Source organism: Acanthisitta chloris, unplaced genomic scaffold (assembly GCF_000695815.1).
Source record: "Acanthisitta chloris isolate BGI_N310 unplaced genomic scaffold, ASM69581v1 scaffold25317, whole genome shotgun sequence".
Taxonomy (NCBI): Eukaryota; Metazoa; Chordata; class Aves; order Passeriformes; family Acanthisittidae; genus Acanthisitta; species Acanthisitta chloris.
Window position 1 is genome coordinate 20,567 of NW_008681354.1, and position 12,743 is coordinate 33,309.

Below are 12,743 nucleotides of genomic sequence, written 5' to 3' on the forward strand. Positions count from 1 at the left end.
ATTTGTTTCTGGTTTTTTTTCAGTGGAAAGTTGGTTTCACCAAAATGGAAAAATTTCAAGGGATTGAAACTTCAGTGGAGGGATAAAATCCGTCTCAATAATGCCATCTGGAGAGCCTGGTACATGCAGTGTAAGTCCCACTCGGGGGGCTGGTTCTGAGGCAGAGGGGAGGACAAGGGGGTCGAAATCCTTGTCTAGTGCAATGCTCAGAATCCTGCTCGGTCTCGGAGGCTGCCGTGGCCTTGCGGTCGGACCGAGGCCCTCTCAGAGGTGCCCACAGTGCCCCGAGCACAGCCTGCCCCGTTCCTGGTGCCTACTGGGGAGGAACCCTGGAAGGCTGGACTGCAGTCCCATCTTGTCTCTGCAGAGCCTGCATGGGCTGAGCACTGGCATCGGTGAACCGTACGAGGAGTGGCCGAGGTCACTTGGTCTGTTCTGTCTGGAGAAGAGGAGGCTGAGGGGAGACTCATGCCAACCCACAGCTCCTCCCGAGGGGCAGTGCAGGGGCAGCTCTGACCTCTGCTCTCTGGGACCAGGGGAGGGTTAGGTGGATATCAGGAGGTTCTTCCCCCAGAGGTGTTTGGGCACTGAACAGCTCGCGGGGCAGTGTCCCAACCCCAAGGCTGACAGAGCTCAGGGAGTGTTCAGCCAATGCTCTGAGGCACGGGGTGGATTGTTGAGGTGTCTGTGCAGGAGTTGGACTGATGATGCTCATGGGTCCCTTCCAGCTCCAAACAGTCTGTGATTTTCATTGCTTCCATTCCGTTCCAGACCTGGAGAAGCGCAAGAACCCAGTGTGCCACTTCGTGACGCCGCTGGACGGCTCCGTGGACGTCGACGAGCATCGTCGGCCAGAGGTGTGTAGGACCTGGGAGCAGGACAGTGAGCTCTAGAGCTCGTGATGAGATGTTCTTGTCTGCTACATTTGAGGGCAGCATAGCAAGTCTTTACCCTGTTGTCTGTGTTTAGAAGGGATCATTAATGAAGAGCAGACTGAACCATTTTTGTAGGATTATCACATTCAGATGATCAGAGTGCAACCAGAAGGATATTTCTTGTCTGTGTAACTTCTGTCATTGTTCTAGTTTGATGAATCACAAGTCACAGAAGTGCAATTTGAATGGTTAAGACTGTGACAGCCACTGCTGTCTGCTGACTGGCAGTTGGTGGGAAACCTCAGTGGTGGCTGAATCTAGGTGACCCTGGGAGCTTTCTGTGTGTGGTGTAATTGGCAGGGTGTGGTTTCAAGACAACAAGCAACTTCTTTTTCTGTGTTGAGGTAACTTCACAGAAAGAGCAAATATGAGTTTGTGTTCTTTCATCTTTGTGCTCTTGTAAACATAACTGAAAACTAACATCTGCCCTCTGGCTCCTTGCAGAAAACCAGTGAGGCCCTTGATGTATGTGGCAATATGTGGCTCTATACTGCCTATCTCTAGAAAAATTTGTAACTCAGAGGAGTTCCAGATGAGTTTGTGGAACTGTCTCAGGTTTTGGAGAGAACAGTGTTGATGTTTGTGTTGAAAGTGACCCTCGAACACAAAGTTAAGGCTCTCATTAGTCTGCTCTCCCCAACTTTCACACTGCTCCCTGTGACACGTTAAAGACCCATATTTGTGCTGTTCCTTTTGCTGCCATTAGTGTGTGGCCTGCAAGGTCACATTCCCCCCTGAGTTGAACATCAGATTTCTATTGCTTTGTGCCATTCCCAGCAGCTTTTGCTCGTGTGTGTGTCTGTGCATGTAACCTTGTGATGTTCACAGGACACTTTGTGCCTCATGTTTCAGTAAATTCATTTTAAAGTGGGTTTTTTGCCATTCCTTAACTACTGGTTGTGGTTGAGCTGCTGTGGGAGATGCTGACAGTGCAGTCAGACATCATCTCCTGTTTGTTTTTTGTGGGAAGGGTGAAGTTAGTACTGTCAGATTTGCTCTGTGGTAGCTGAGCTCTGGGCCAGTGTGGGCTGCTGATACATGAGCTCAAACAGAATTAGCATGCTTTCTTTTGCATTTTTTATGCCTGAATATTTGCTTGGAAATGTATTGAATATTCAGCCCTTGTGTGGCTCTGTGTAATTCATGGTATGTGTTTGTGTTCTCAGGCCATTGCAACAGAAGGGAAATACTGGAAACGAAGAATTGAGATGGTCATCAGGGAATACCACAAGTGGAGAACATACTTCAAGAAAAGGGTTGGTTTACACAGTGAAAGTGTCTTGAACTTGATCGGTATATTGTTGCTTTTTGAGCTTTTCTGTCCCTTTTTCTAGCATGCCTAAAACAGATGCTAAGCTGGTACAAACATGCTCATCTGATTAGTTCCACTGAACTACAAATTGTTGTGCTGGGACTGATTGTGCATGATTGGGTCTTAAAAGTTTTGCAAAATCAGGTCTTCTGCTGGCACATACAGGACCTAATCTGACTTTAATATCTGTTTTGTTCTCCTTTTGCAGTTACAGAAACATAAAGATGAAGATCTTTCCAGTTTGGTCAGGGTAGGTAGCACCACTGAGAAGTGGCAGCATTTGTGGCTGTAGAACCTGCAGTAGGTTGTGTGTAAAAGCTGCAACATGCAGTAGCTTGCATTGATTAAAATCTAGAGACAAGCATCTTGCCTAAGCCTTAATTAAGGTTAGACACCTTAACGCTCTGCACCTTAGAGAGCAGTGTAAGAATTTGTAGTTTAAAATGGATGGAGGAGAGGTGGAATATAAAGTGCTGTGACAGAAGGAGTGGGAATCAATATTGCATGCCCACAAAGATCAAACTCTGAGGGCTGGCACGTGGTTTCAGCTTGTTACCCAGTTGTGACTGGCACGGCTGCCTTGCTTGTGTAACTGGGGCTGTGAAGATATGTCTGCTGCATGTTGCAGATCTTCCTGCTGTGCCCATAATGTGGGCAGATAATGTGCCAGGATCCTAAAAAAGTCATCATGTTTAAAGGCACAGTGGTATCACCATTTAGATGTCTCCTCAAGCCATCAGACCTCCTTTGGGCATATGAACTGGTGCTCAGGAGCACTGTCCTGTTTGGTTTTTTCTTTGTGGAGCTAAGGGCAGCTTGGATCTGTTCCAGCCTCACAAAGCTCTCAGCTGCTTTGGCCACAAGCTCCAGTGGACCATCATGGTGTGTTGGTGCAGCTACAGCTGCACTTTGGCTCAGTCACAGGAACCTGCCTGTGATCTGAGTCTGGCTCAGCCTGTGGGGAGGGATGGGTAAGCCAAGGCACAGTATGTTGTATTTCTCATGGGCTGAAAGTGCCCGTAGGAATATCAACACACCTTGTGCAAAGTCAGAGTACAGTTACACCTCACTGCGTGTCAGAGTTTGAGACAGTTCACAAGATATGAGTTGTTTGCTTTGAGTTTTTGCTCTGTGTGTTGATCTTCATTCGAACCAAGGGATCGTTAAACTGTAGGTGCAAAACCACTTCTATAATCGATCAGACAAGAAGGTGTTGAAGTTATTTTGTCTTCTGTTCTTCTAGTCAACACCTGGCTTTGGGGCAAAAACCTTTCCCAGAGTGTCATGGTATTCTACAGCAGTTCTCTGCTGTTGCTGAATCAGTGAGCTGAGGTTGTTGGTGTATTGGAAGCACTACTGAGCTGTTCAGTCCATTTGGCTCCTCAAGGAAAGGTTCTTTAAAAAAAAAAGGTTTTACTGGCCTGCACCATTGCTCTTCAGACGTGTCCTGTCAGCCTGACTGCTCCTCCTTTCCTTTGCCAGGATGATGATGTGGTTCTGTGGCAGAAGAGGAGGTATGGCAGGGAAACCCCCGTCCCCATGGAGGAAGGAAGTCTCTTGGATGCAGATATGCTCATGTCCGAGTTCACCGACACGCTCTTCTCCACGCTGTCGTCACACCAGCTCGTGTCCTGGCCAAACTCCAGGGACATAGGTACTTCTTGGCTGTAGCTGTGTTGCAGTGAGAACCTCTGTGAGACGTCTGGTTGGTTGCTTTGCTGCTCTAGTGCTCTTGTTTAGGAGATCTCTCTTATATTGCTGATACAGATAGAAATAGGTCAGGGAGTGTAGCTGATAAGCTGCACATAAGCTATAAAACTTATGCTTTGTAGGTTATGGAATCCCAGTTATTCATCCAAATTTAGCTTGTGTCTTAGCTTCTTACGTGCTGCTTTGGCCTCTGGTGTTGCTCTGACGTGTAATGAGCAGCGTTCACCCGGAGCAGTGGGGAGGGCATGGTGACCTGTCTCAAAGCACAGGTGTGTGGGAGTGTGTCTCAGGGAGTACCTGTGCATTTCCCTTGGGTTTGTCCCTTCAGAACGAGTGCAAGTCAGGTCTGTAAAAGCAGTCCCAGAGCTGTACAGTTTGTCTGAAGGCTCTGACTGTCGGAAAGGACAAGAAATGTCCCCTGTGCATTGTCCTTTCTGCATGGGTGTCTGAGCAGCTCCAGAGCACCTGGTTTACATGAGGCATACTCAAGGCAAAGTGAAGTGGATAATGGTTTACTTTAAAATACTGTGCTATGAGCTGTGCTGGCTCAGGATGTGCTTCCCAGCACTGTGCTGTGCAGCAGGAGCAGGACAGGAGGTTTGGAAGCAGGAGGCATCCGGGCTTGGATGGGACTGTTAGAGCCTTCAGGTTTCACCTCTTCCATTTCACGAGCTGAAAGTTTCATTCCCCGGTGGCTTTGGTTTCAGAACTGTGCTGCAGCTCTGAAGAGAAGCAGATGCTCAGTCCAGCAGTTTGCCTGTATTTCTAGGCCTGGCTGTGGAGGGTGTGTGGGTGTCCTAACCAAGTGCTTAGTCCTGCTGCTCTTCCTGTGTGAGTGATGTGCAGCTAATCTAACCTGTCTCCCAAATTTTGCAGGGCACTTAGGAAATGCTGACATGATTCAACCAGGGCTTATTCCTCTCCAGCCGAATTTTGATTTTATGGATACCTTTGAGCCTTTTCAGGGTAAGAATCATATATAGAGTCAATGAATTTTGCTAAAATTGCAGTGACTGAAGAGCTGGTTTTTAAAATAAGATTAAATGTTGCAGATGTCTAAGGTTTTCCCATGCAACACTTCTTAGTGATTTAACACTTTGTTTGCTGTTGAACATTTTATGGTACTATCAAGAATTCCATATGACATTAAACTACTGCTGACAACAGTGATGGTTGTGGATCTTCATGGAAGTCAAAAGTCACATCTGTTTGGCAGCTCTGCGTGGAGTCTGCATCAGATAACTGAACTCTGTGGGTCTGCACAGAGGACCAGCTCTTGGCTGTCTGTGTGTAGGTGAACCTTACACACCTAACTGGCTTTTGTATTGTCCCAACTTGTGTGGAAGTTGGTCTGCCCTGAAGAGATCAGTTCCTCCTGAAAACAATTCATTGCTGTCAACAGCAGTTGTATGAAGCAAAAATCTCAGGATTTCGTTATTTGCTGAACACTACTGATGCTCTTGTGAATTTTAGGATCTAGCAATGCTGTACCTCAAGTGTGGAAAGCAGAAAATTAATAGGTGACTTTTCCTTTTTCAGAATTATTCGCTCCCAGTCGCTCCAGTAATTATTTCCCTTCTGTGTCTGCTGTCAGCTCAGCTACCACAGACAGCAGCAGCCACTCCTCCCAGGTAAGAGTTTCTCGGTGTTTAGAACTTTGACACGAGCCATGTCCTTCTTGGAAGGAGTTCAGACGTGCCTGGATCAGTAACACTTTTCCTTCCCGTCAGTCTCCTGTCCTGCCGTCAGGTTCCTTGCCCAACACGCTTCCAGCTGAGAGCATCAGTGATGGGCTCATTGCCTCCTCAGTCCCTGCTCCTGTCATTCCTGACGTTGGCACTGACCAGTGTTCCAGCATTAGAAGCGGGGGATCCTTCATCCAGCCAGCAGACTTCACTCCAGACTCGTCCCTCAGCGGGCCACAGACTTTTATGCCAGTGTTCCAGACACCCTTACCACTGCTGCAACCTGCCACTCCACAGCACCAGTCCCCACTGCCCACGGTGCCTCTGACCTCCAGCCTGAGCTCTCCACCCGCTGCGTTTGCTGCCCCAGAAGCCCCCAAGTATGGGCTCTGTGAATCCACAGTGATCACACACACAGCTTCTGCCACGCTGACCCACAACGCCCCTGCCACCACCTTCAGCCAGAGCCAGAGCCTGGTCCTGGCCACGCAGCAGCCAGGGGCAGGAGTGCCCTGTAACCTGAACTGCTGTGGTGCAGGGGCAGCCCCGGCCCCAGCTGCAGTCCCAGCTGACGTTTGCACTCCCCAAAGCTGTTCCTCTGGCCAGTGCTGGGACAAGGCCCACGCAGACATCAGAAATAGTGCCTGCTCCGAAGCCTGAAACAGTGTCCTTATTGGTAAAGAATGCCTTCATCACCCCAGGTGAGGAGCACTGGGGGGACATGGGTTTCTTTCCTGACTGTGATGAGCAGGAGGGAAAGACCTTCTTGCTTTTCTGGGTTTGCATAGTAAGTTAAAATGCAACTTCCTGAGGGTCTCCCTGGAACCCTTGGATCCCCTGGGGTGTGGATACACTGTCCAGTGGGATGCTCTGGACTGCTGCAAGGGCTGGAAGTGGTTTGGTTGTGAGTGTGAAAAGCCAGCGTGGGAAAGGGAGTCTCTCCTTGTGACATTTGTGCTGCATCAACACGTGGGCTGACGTGGGCTGTGCTCCTGCCGCAGACGAACCTCAGGTTTGGTGTGTGATGCTGTTGTGGTTGACTCTGCCCCCACAGAGCATTCAGCCACCGTGGAGATGGTAGGGAGAGAGTTAGCCCTAGGAGAGGAGACCAGAGATCTCCTGAGGGAGCTGGAGAGCTTGGTCTTGAGCAGTTTACAGACTCTCGAGATACTCTCAGGAGCATGTGGGTTTTGGGTCAGAGCGTGAGCACCTACTGATGTTCGTGGGACCTCCACTGAGCTGCTGGCACTGCACAAAGCTAAGAATAGCAAGATGAGCAGAGAGAGTTTTGCTTGTGGTGGTTTCTGTGGGAAAGCTCAAGGCTAGAGCAGGACAGGCAGTACACTTTTCCTTGGGAATATTGCAGGCTGTTTTTAGCCTTGTGCTGGCTGAGGGCCCAGTGACTTCAGCCACTTGAAATGTGCAACAATAATGCTAGAAAAACCCTGCCTGGAGGACTATTGTTACACAAGCTTTACTAGGGAGTAGGTGTGTCTGCCAGGGCCTGACAGTGTGGTTACCCACCAAAACAACCAGGAGCAGAACAGACCCAAGGATCTAATTCTGGCTTGTCATTGGGAACAAGTTGGTCCGTGATTAATAGCACTGAGGTGTTAATGGCAGTGTTCTATCTATAGTAGGTTAGAAACCAAGAGTCCATGTACTTTCAGCGGTCAAGACATGCATTTCTCACCTAGTAAAGCATTGTAGGCAACTCATTTTGAGAAAGCCTTTGCTTCTAGTTTTTTCAGTGCTTCCTAAGTTGTCCCTTACCTCATTTATCAATTTCCCAGTGTTTCACCAGTTACTTTTAGACTGTCACAACCAGTGGCTTTGTTTCTCATCTAGGTTTAAAGCTGTTGCAGTTTTTCACTCCTGGCAGTGGCATGTCTTTGGGGATCACAGGGCTCCTAAAGAACTGGGATAGCAAGCTCAGAGGACAAATCCAATGTTTTGTATAAAGACTAGAGCTTTATTTTTGGCAACAAAATAAACATCAGTACTTCTAACTGAGTCATTTCTGCTGTCAAACAAATCATCTCCTGACTATAAAGCCAATTGCATTATAACATTCACTGCCCTGTGCTGTAAGGACTCAGAAATCTGCATAGATTGTCTGATCAGGTACAAGACTTCACATGAGGAAGAGCTCTGCTGTCACCACTTCAGGGTAAATGTTCTGGTTTTGAAAGGAAAGCCTGAAAAGATGCATGTGTAGAGTAGAAACAGGAAAAACCTAAAGTGGCATCTAAATACTCCCTGAGTGCTGCAGTTCCCCTAGTGTGGCAGTCAGCAGTGCCCAGCCTGTGCAGCAGATTGATGCCCTGGGAAGAGCAGACTCTGGAGCTCAATAGAGATGTCCTAAGTCCAGCCAGACATTGGTGAACAGTGGAAGGGTTGTGATTCCAGCTTTGGATGAGGAATGCTCAAAGAATGAGCTCCCTGTGTGAGAGGGACAGTGCTCTCTGCCAGACAGACCCACACAAGGGCTGGCACAAGGTTGGTGCAATCCACAGGCCTCTGATAAAGGCTGTGCAGAAACCTCAGTTGATTGAAAACACAGTTGTTAGTCACAGATGATGTGGTCGGGGGGATGTTAGCTAATCCTGCACTGTCTCCCTGTTCTGCTCTGTGTCCTTCAGCATCCTGAGGCTAAACTGCAGGGACTGAGCTGTGGTGACACTTTTTGTGCATCATGACTTTATGAGTACAAAGGAGAGTTGAAGCCAGTACAGGCAAGAGTGAAACCGAGTCAGTTTGGCAGACAGAAGCTGTGTCTTTGCATGATGCTTGCCTTCGTAACGGTGTAGGATGCTTGGTCAAGTTCCTCTAAACTCTGGGCCAGAATCATGTCAGCATTAATGCCATGGTAGGAACTGCACAGCTGCACTGGTTCAGTGGAGATCTTCACAGATTTGTGTGCAGGCATTTGCTGCTATTCAGAATTCTCTCTAGCTGTCTAAGTACTGCAGAACTCCTGGTTCTTCAGCCTGTTTCCTGGAATTTTTGTGCTGACTCCCGGTCACATTTGGTTATCTCGTGCTCGTGTATCATCTAAAGCAGCTGTAAAACCAGATAGTGGAAGAAGCTGGCAGGATGAAGTGGTGAGGAAAAGGATGTAATATATGTATAAGGAAACATGAAGTGCTGAATCCTTGGCCCTTCCTGGGCCAGCACAACAAGCCTGAAGTATGGATGTGAGAGGTGAAAATGATCCTCCTCCTGTCAAACCCAGCTCTGACAGAATGAAGAGACTTTGTAGCTTCCTGAGTTACTATGTACCTCTGTAAATTGGTCTTGAAACAGTGACAGTGATGCTAGAAGCCTCCAAAATAACTGATGTGTTGGAGTCCTTTGTACTGGATGAAGGGGATTGAGATTATTGGAACACTGGTAGCATTTTGTCCTGCAATGAAATGGTACCAAAGAGGTGTCCATGAATCCATCCCCTGTTTAATGCCAAGTTACTTAATGCAAAATAATCTCCAGTTTTGTCTTTTTTAATCTCATTAACTATTCTAACTGAATTGTGTTCTTCAGCTGCCTTTCAGGGACAGTCCAGAGCTGTGATTGTAACTCCAGCACCTTTAAAAAGAGAGGGGATTTTGACGCCAGCCACGTCTCAGTCTAATGTTGCAATTGCACCAGCTGGAATTGTCAGAGTAAGGAGAAGAAAAAATGCATATTTGTTTTCTGGGCCTGTTATTTGCAAGTGGAGAGAGCCGTAGTGTGCTCAGGAGGGTAACTGCTCCTCCAAACCTCACCTGGTACCCAGTGTGTGCCTCTGTGCACCGAGCATTGCGGTCGCTGTTCTGTGGGCCTGGAGGCACTTTAGAGTCTTCCCAAGAGTCAGATTCCAGAGGCATGGATGCACAGTGCTGTGGATGGGGCTGGTAGGTGCTGTGCCTGTGCAGGAGGAAGGAGGAGCCCAGGATGCTCACCTTTTCCGTCCTGGAAAGCATGCCTGGAGCATGGGATGGGTTTCCCTGGTGCGCTGTGTGCAGGAAGGTGGCAGCAGACGTTAGTATGTTATGCTGTTGATGTGTTGTGATCCTGCTCTGAGTCATGAGAGGATACTGGTCTGCTGGAAGCCTGACCTCAGTGCCTGCCAGTTCCTCACGTGTTAGCCCTTGTTTCATGTCATGTTAATCTTGTATTAATTTGCTACTTGTAGTGAAAGGCAAGGTAACAAATCTCTCTCTCTTTCTCTCTTGCTCTCTCTCTCTCCCCCCTTTCTCTCCCCCTTCTCTTCCTCTGCCCCCACGCTCCCCTCCTGCTCTCTTTTTCCTTCTCTGTTCCCTCTGTGCTGTCTCTGTGCTGTTCCCAGGCTCCCGTGGTGACCGAGTTCCATAGTAACATTCTGGTTGGTCCAGCACAGCAAGCACCAAGTAGTCAACAAAGCCAGTCCACAGTCTCACATCTCTTCTCTCCTAGTGTAGTCCAGGATGTGCTGGTGAAAGGAGAGCACATCCCTTCCCACAGTTGCAGTTCACAAGTTCCCTCACCTACACCTAGTAAGTTAGAAAGCTGTAAACGTTCTCTGTCCCCTGCACATGGAAGTGTTTGGTTAGGGAGGGTGTAAATGGGCCTCGAGGATTCCTGAGCATTTTTAAAGGAAAAGCTTTTTTAGGCCCTTCTACGCTGCAGCTCCAGTTGCATCCAGTTGTTTGCAATTTTTGTCTTCAAATGACCGTGCAGTGTTCCCGCAAACTGATTTTGTGCTTCCTGGAAGTGGCTCTGTCCTAAAAGCATGTACTGATGTAGTCACCAGGAAATTAAACCCAGTGAAAGGCATCTGTGTGGGAAGTGCTGAATAGGTTTGTGGTTCAGTATCCTAGCTCAGATTTTGCCTGGAGGATCTCAGACAGTCCTTGGTACCAGTAGGTAAGTGCAAAGATTCCTCTCACATGTGTCGGTGGAGCAGTGACTGGTTTGGTGGTACATGGCTGGAAAGTGTTGCCATCCCATCCCAGGCTGCTGGAGTCAAACAGAGCAGTCCAGCAGGACGATGGAACTGCAGCCTGTGTGCTCAACATGCCTTTTTGTGTGTGAAAAGTGTGTCACATCTTCCTATTTGGGATGTTCTGCACTTGTGCCATGACAAGCTAAGCCTTCCCAGCAGTCTCGACGTTTTCTGGCATGCGGTTGCTGCATCAAAGAGTACATTTAATTGCTGACTGCATTTCAGTTCAATTCTGAGTAGAGACTTCTCAGCAGTTACATTTGCTACAGAAAGTTGTTTGTTCATGCGACTTGTGTTTCTTCCTTTATGAAGGCCGAGACTGTCAGAATTCAGGCCAAGCTTCCCCCTGCACCCCCGAGCAGAGCCCCAGCCCACAGTCTCCTCAGAACAGCTGCTCAGGAAAACCTGCCACGGACCCCACGATGGCTGCACTTAAGGTGTGTGTCCTTTCCATTGAGGGGCTCTTCTTCTTTGCCTTTGTAGCTACTGTTCTGTCCTGATGCCTGAGCACGGACTAGAGAAAGTTGTGCTTCAGGACAGTAGTGTATTTGTGTGTTAGGCTTAGCTTGCTGCTGCCTCTGTGCTGCTCTGTTCAACTCAAATGTCAGGCTGAATAATCTGCTCTGCTCCTCAGGGATGTGTCACCAGAGGGGCCAGGTTTAGCTGTGCCTCTGCAGGTCCTTATGGTCATGACAGCAGTTCCTGCTGTGGCTCACAGGAGTGTTGTGACAGGTCTCAGTTTTCTTGGTCAAAGGTTTCAGGCTTAGTGTGCTAAACCGTGGCTTTTTGCCATTGTTCTGTTGGGGCTCTTCAGTCTGCAGGGCTCTGGCCATCGCTGGAGGGGAAGTTCTTGACCTGCTGAGTTACTTACATGTCTGCAGTGATGCTATGCTGCTCCACAGAGAAGCAGCTCCACAGACTCTACGAGTTACACCTGTAAAACACTTGGAGAATTATTGGGGTAAGAACTCGGCGGTCTAGAGTTAGCACCTGAAAGCTGCTTGTACCTCATGCACAAACTGACCTTGTCAGAACACTTGCTGTGGTGGTATGAGAAACTTACCCACCAAAACCTACCAGTGCAGGACAGTCACCTGTGACCCCTCACTCATTCTCTCGTGAAAGGGGGTGTTACTTAGCTGTTCTGCAAGCACCAGCCCCTTTCTAGTTTCTCTGGCTCTGGGTATGCCCCAGGAGTTGATGTCAGTTTGATCACTCCCAGGGTAGGAAGGTAAACATCTGTAGCCTGCGATTGCACTCAGTTCTAGTTCTGCTGCAGAGCAGATTCAGAACTGGCCCTTGCTGACCATGCTGCAAGTTACTCCTAAAAGCTTGCAGCGATTTCCTTGGCATGGATGCTCACAACCAGTAGTTGCAGCCTGTTCCTGCTGCTGGAGAGCAAGTTAACAAAGGCACAGGTTATTGGGGCTGGCTGCTGGTGGGAGAGGGGTCACTAGATGGACGAGTGTCCTTAAAAGTAAGGACACTGCAATGCAATAGGCTTTATGGCCGTTCAGACTCGCCTGCTCTGACAGGAATTGCTCTGGATGTGTACTGTTAGCAACCCTTTTGTAAGAGGAGAGTGATCTTTGCCAGTCCTTACGTGTATGGTCTTTTGCTCCTCTGCATTGTTAGTTGGATTCTGCAGTTCTGTATTGCTAGATAACATTGTTATTTCAGTTTGGCAGAGCATAGAGGGCACTGGGAGTCTCAGCTCTGCTCTTGAACCTGCATTTTCTGTGGGTTTGGGCACACTTTCCTGCATTGTTTCCCCCCATTGTCAAGTGGTGGTGGTGAGCTCCCGGAAAGCTTCGCTGCCAGGAGTGAGTTCTCTAAGTGCAATCTCTGTTCAAGAAGTTTCTTTGCCCCAGGCTTCCTGCAGCAGAGTCCCAGGCATCCAGATCCAGGAAAAAAGTGTAACCGAGTGGTGCAGCAACAGGGACAGCTCGAGCTGGTGCCTCCAGACAGGGACCCAGCACAGAAGTCCCTGGGCGTTACACCCATACGGGATAAGGGGATAAAGGGCTCTGCACCCTTCTCACTCCTGCCCTTGCCTCCCGGCCCCGTGGCCGTTTGGGAGCTGGGTGGCTCCAGGCAGAGCAGCTGCTCTGTGCCAGCTGGGGCTCAGCTGGCCGGGC

At 48.7% G+C, this 12,743-nt stretch overlaps 1 protein-coding gene across 1 annotated transcript in view; it reads left to right on the plus strand.

Annotated features, from left to right (window-relative positions):
* Positions 1-23: 23 nt before the first annotated feature.
* LOC103805435 (MLX-interacting protein-like) overlaps positions 24-12,743 on the plus strand; it is a gene marked incomplete at both ends in the record, with an annotated part of 16,487 nt that continues 3,767 nt past the window's right edge. The window contains 12 exon segments of the mRNA XM_009078086.1: positions 24-130; positions 772-857; positions 2,102-2,191; positions 2,456-2,497; positions 3,730-3,901; positions 4,834-4,923; positions 5,497-5,588; positions 5,688-6,163; positions 6,165-6,343; positions 9,183-9,304; positions 9,970-10,156; positions 10,918-11,042. Coding sequence (XP_009076334.1) covers positions 24-130; positions 772-857; positions 2,102-2,191; positions 2,456-2,497; positions 3,730-3,901; positions 4,834-4,923; positions 5,497-5,588; positions 5,688-6,163; positions 6,165-6,343; positions 9,183-9,304; positions 9,970-10,156; positions 10,918-11,042 — 1,768 coding nt within the window.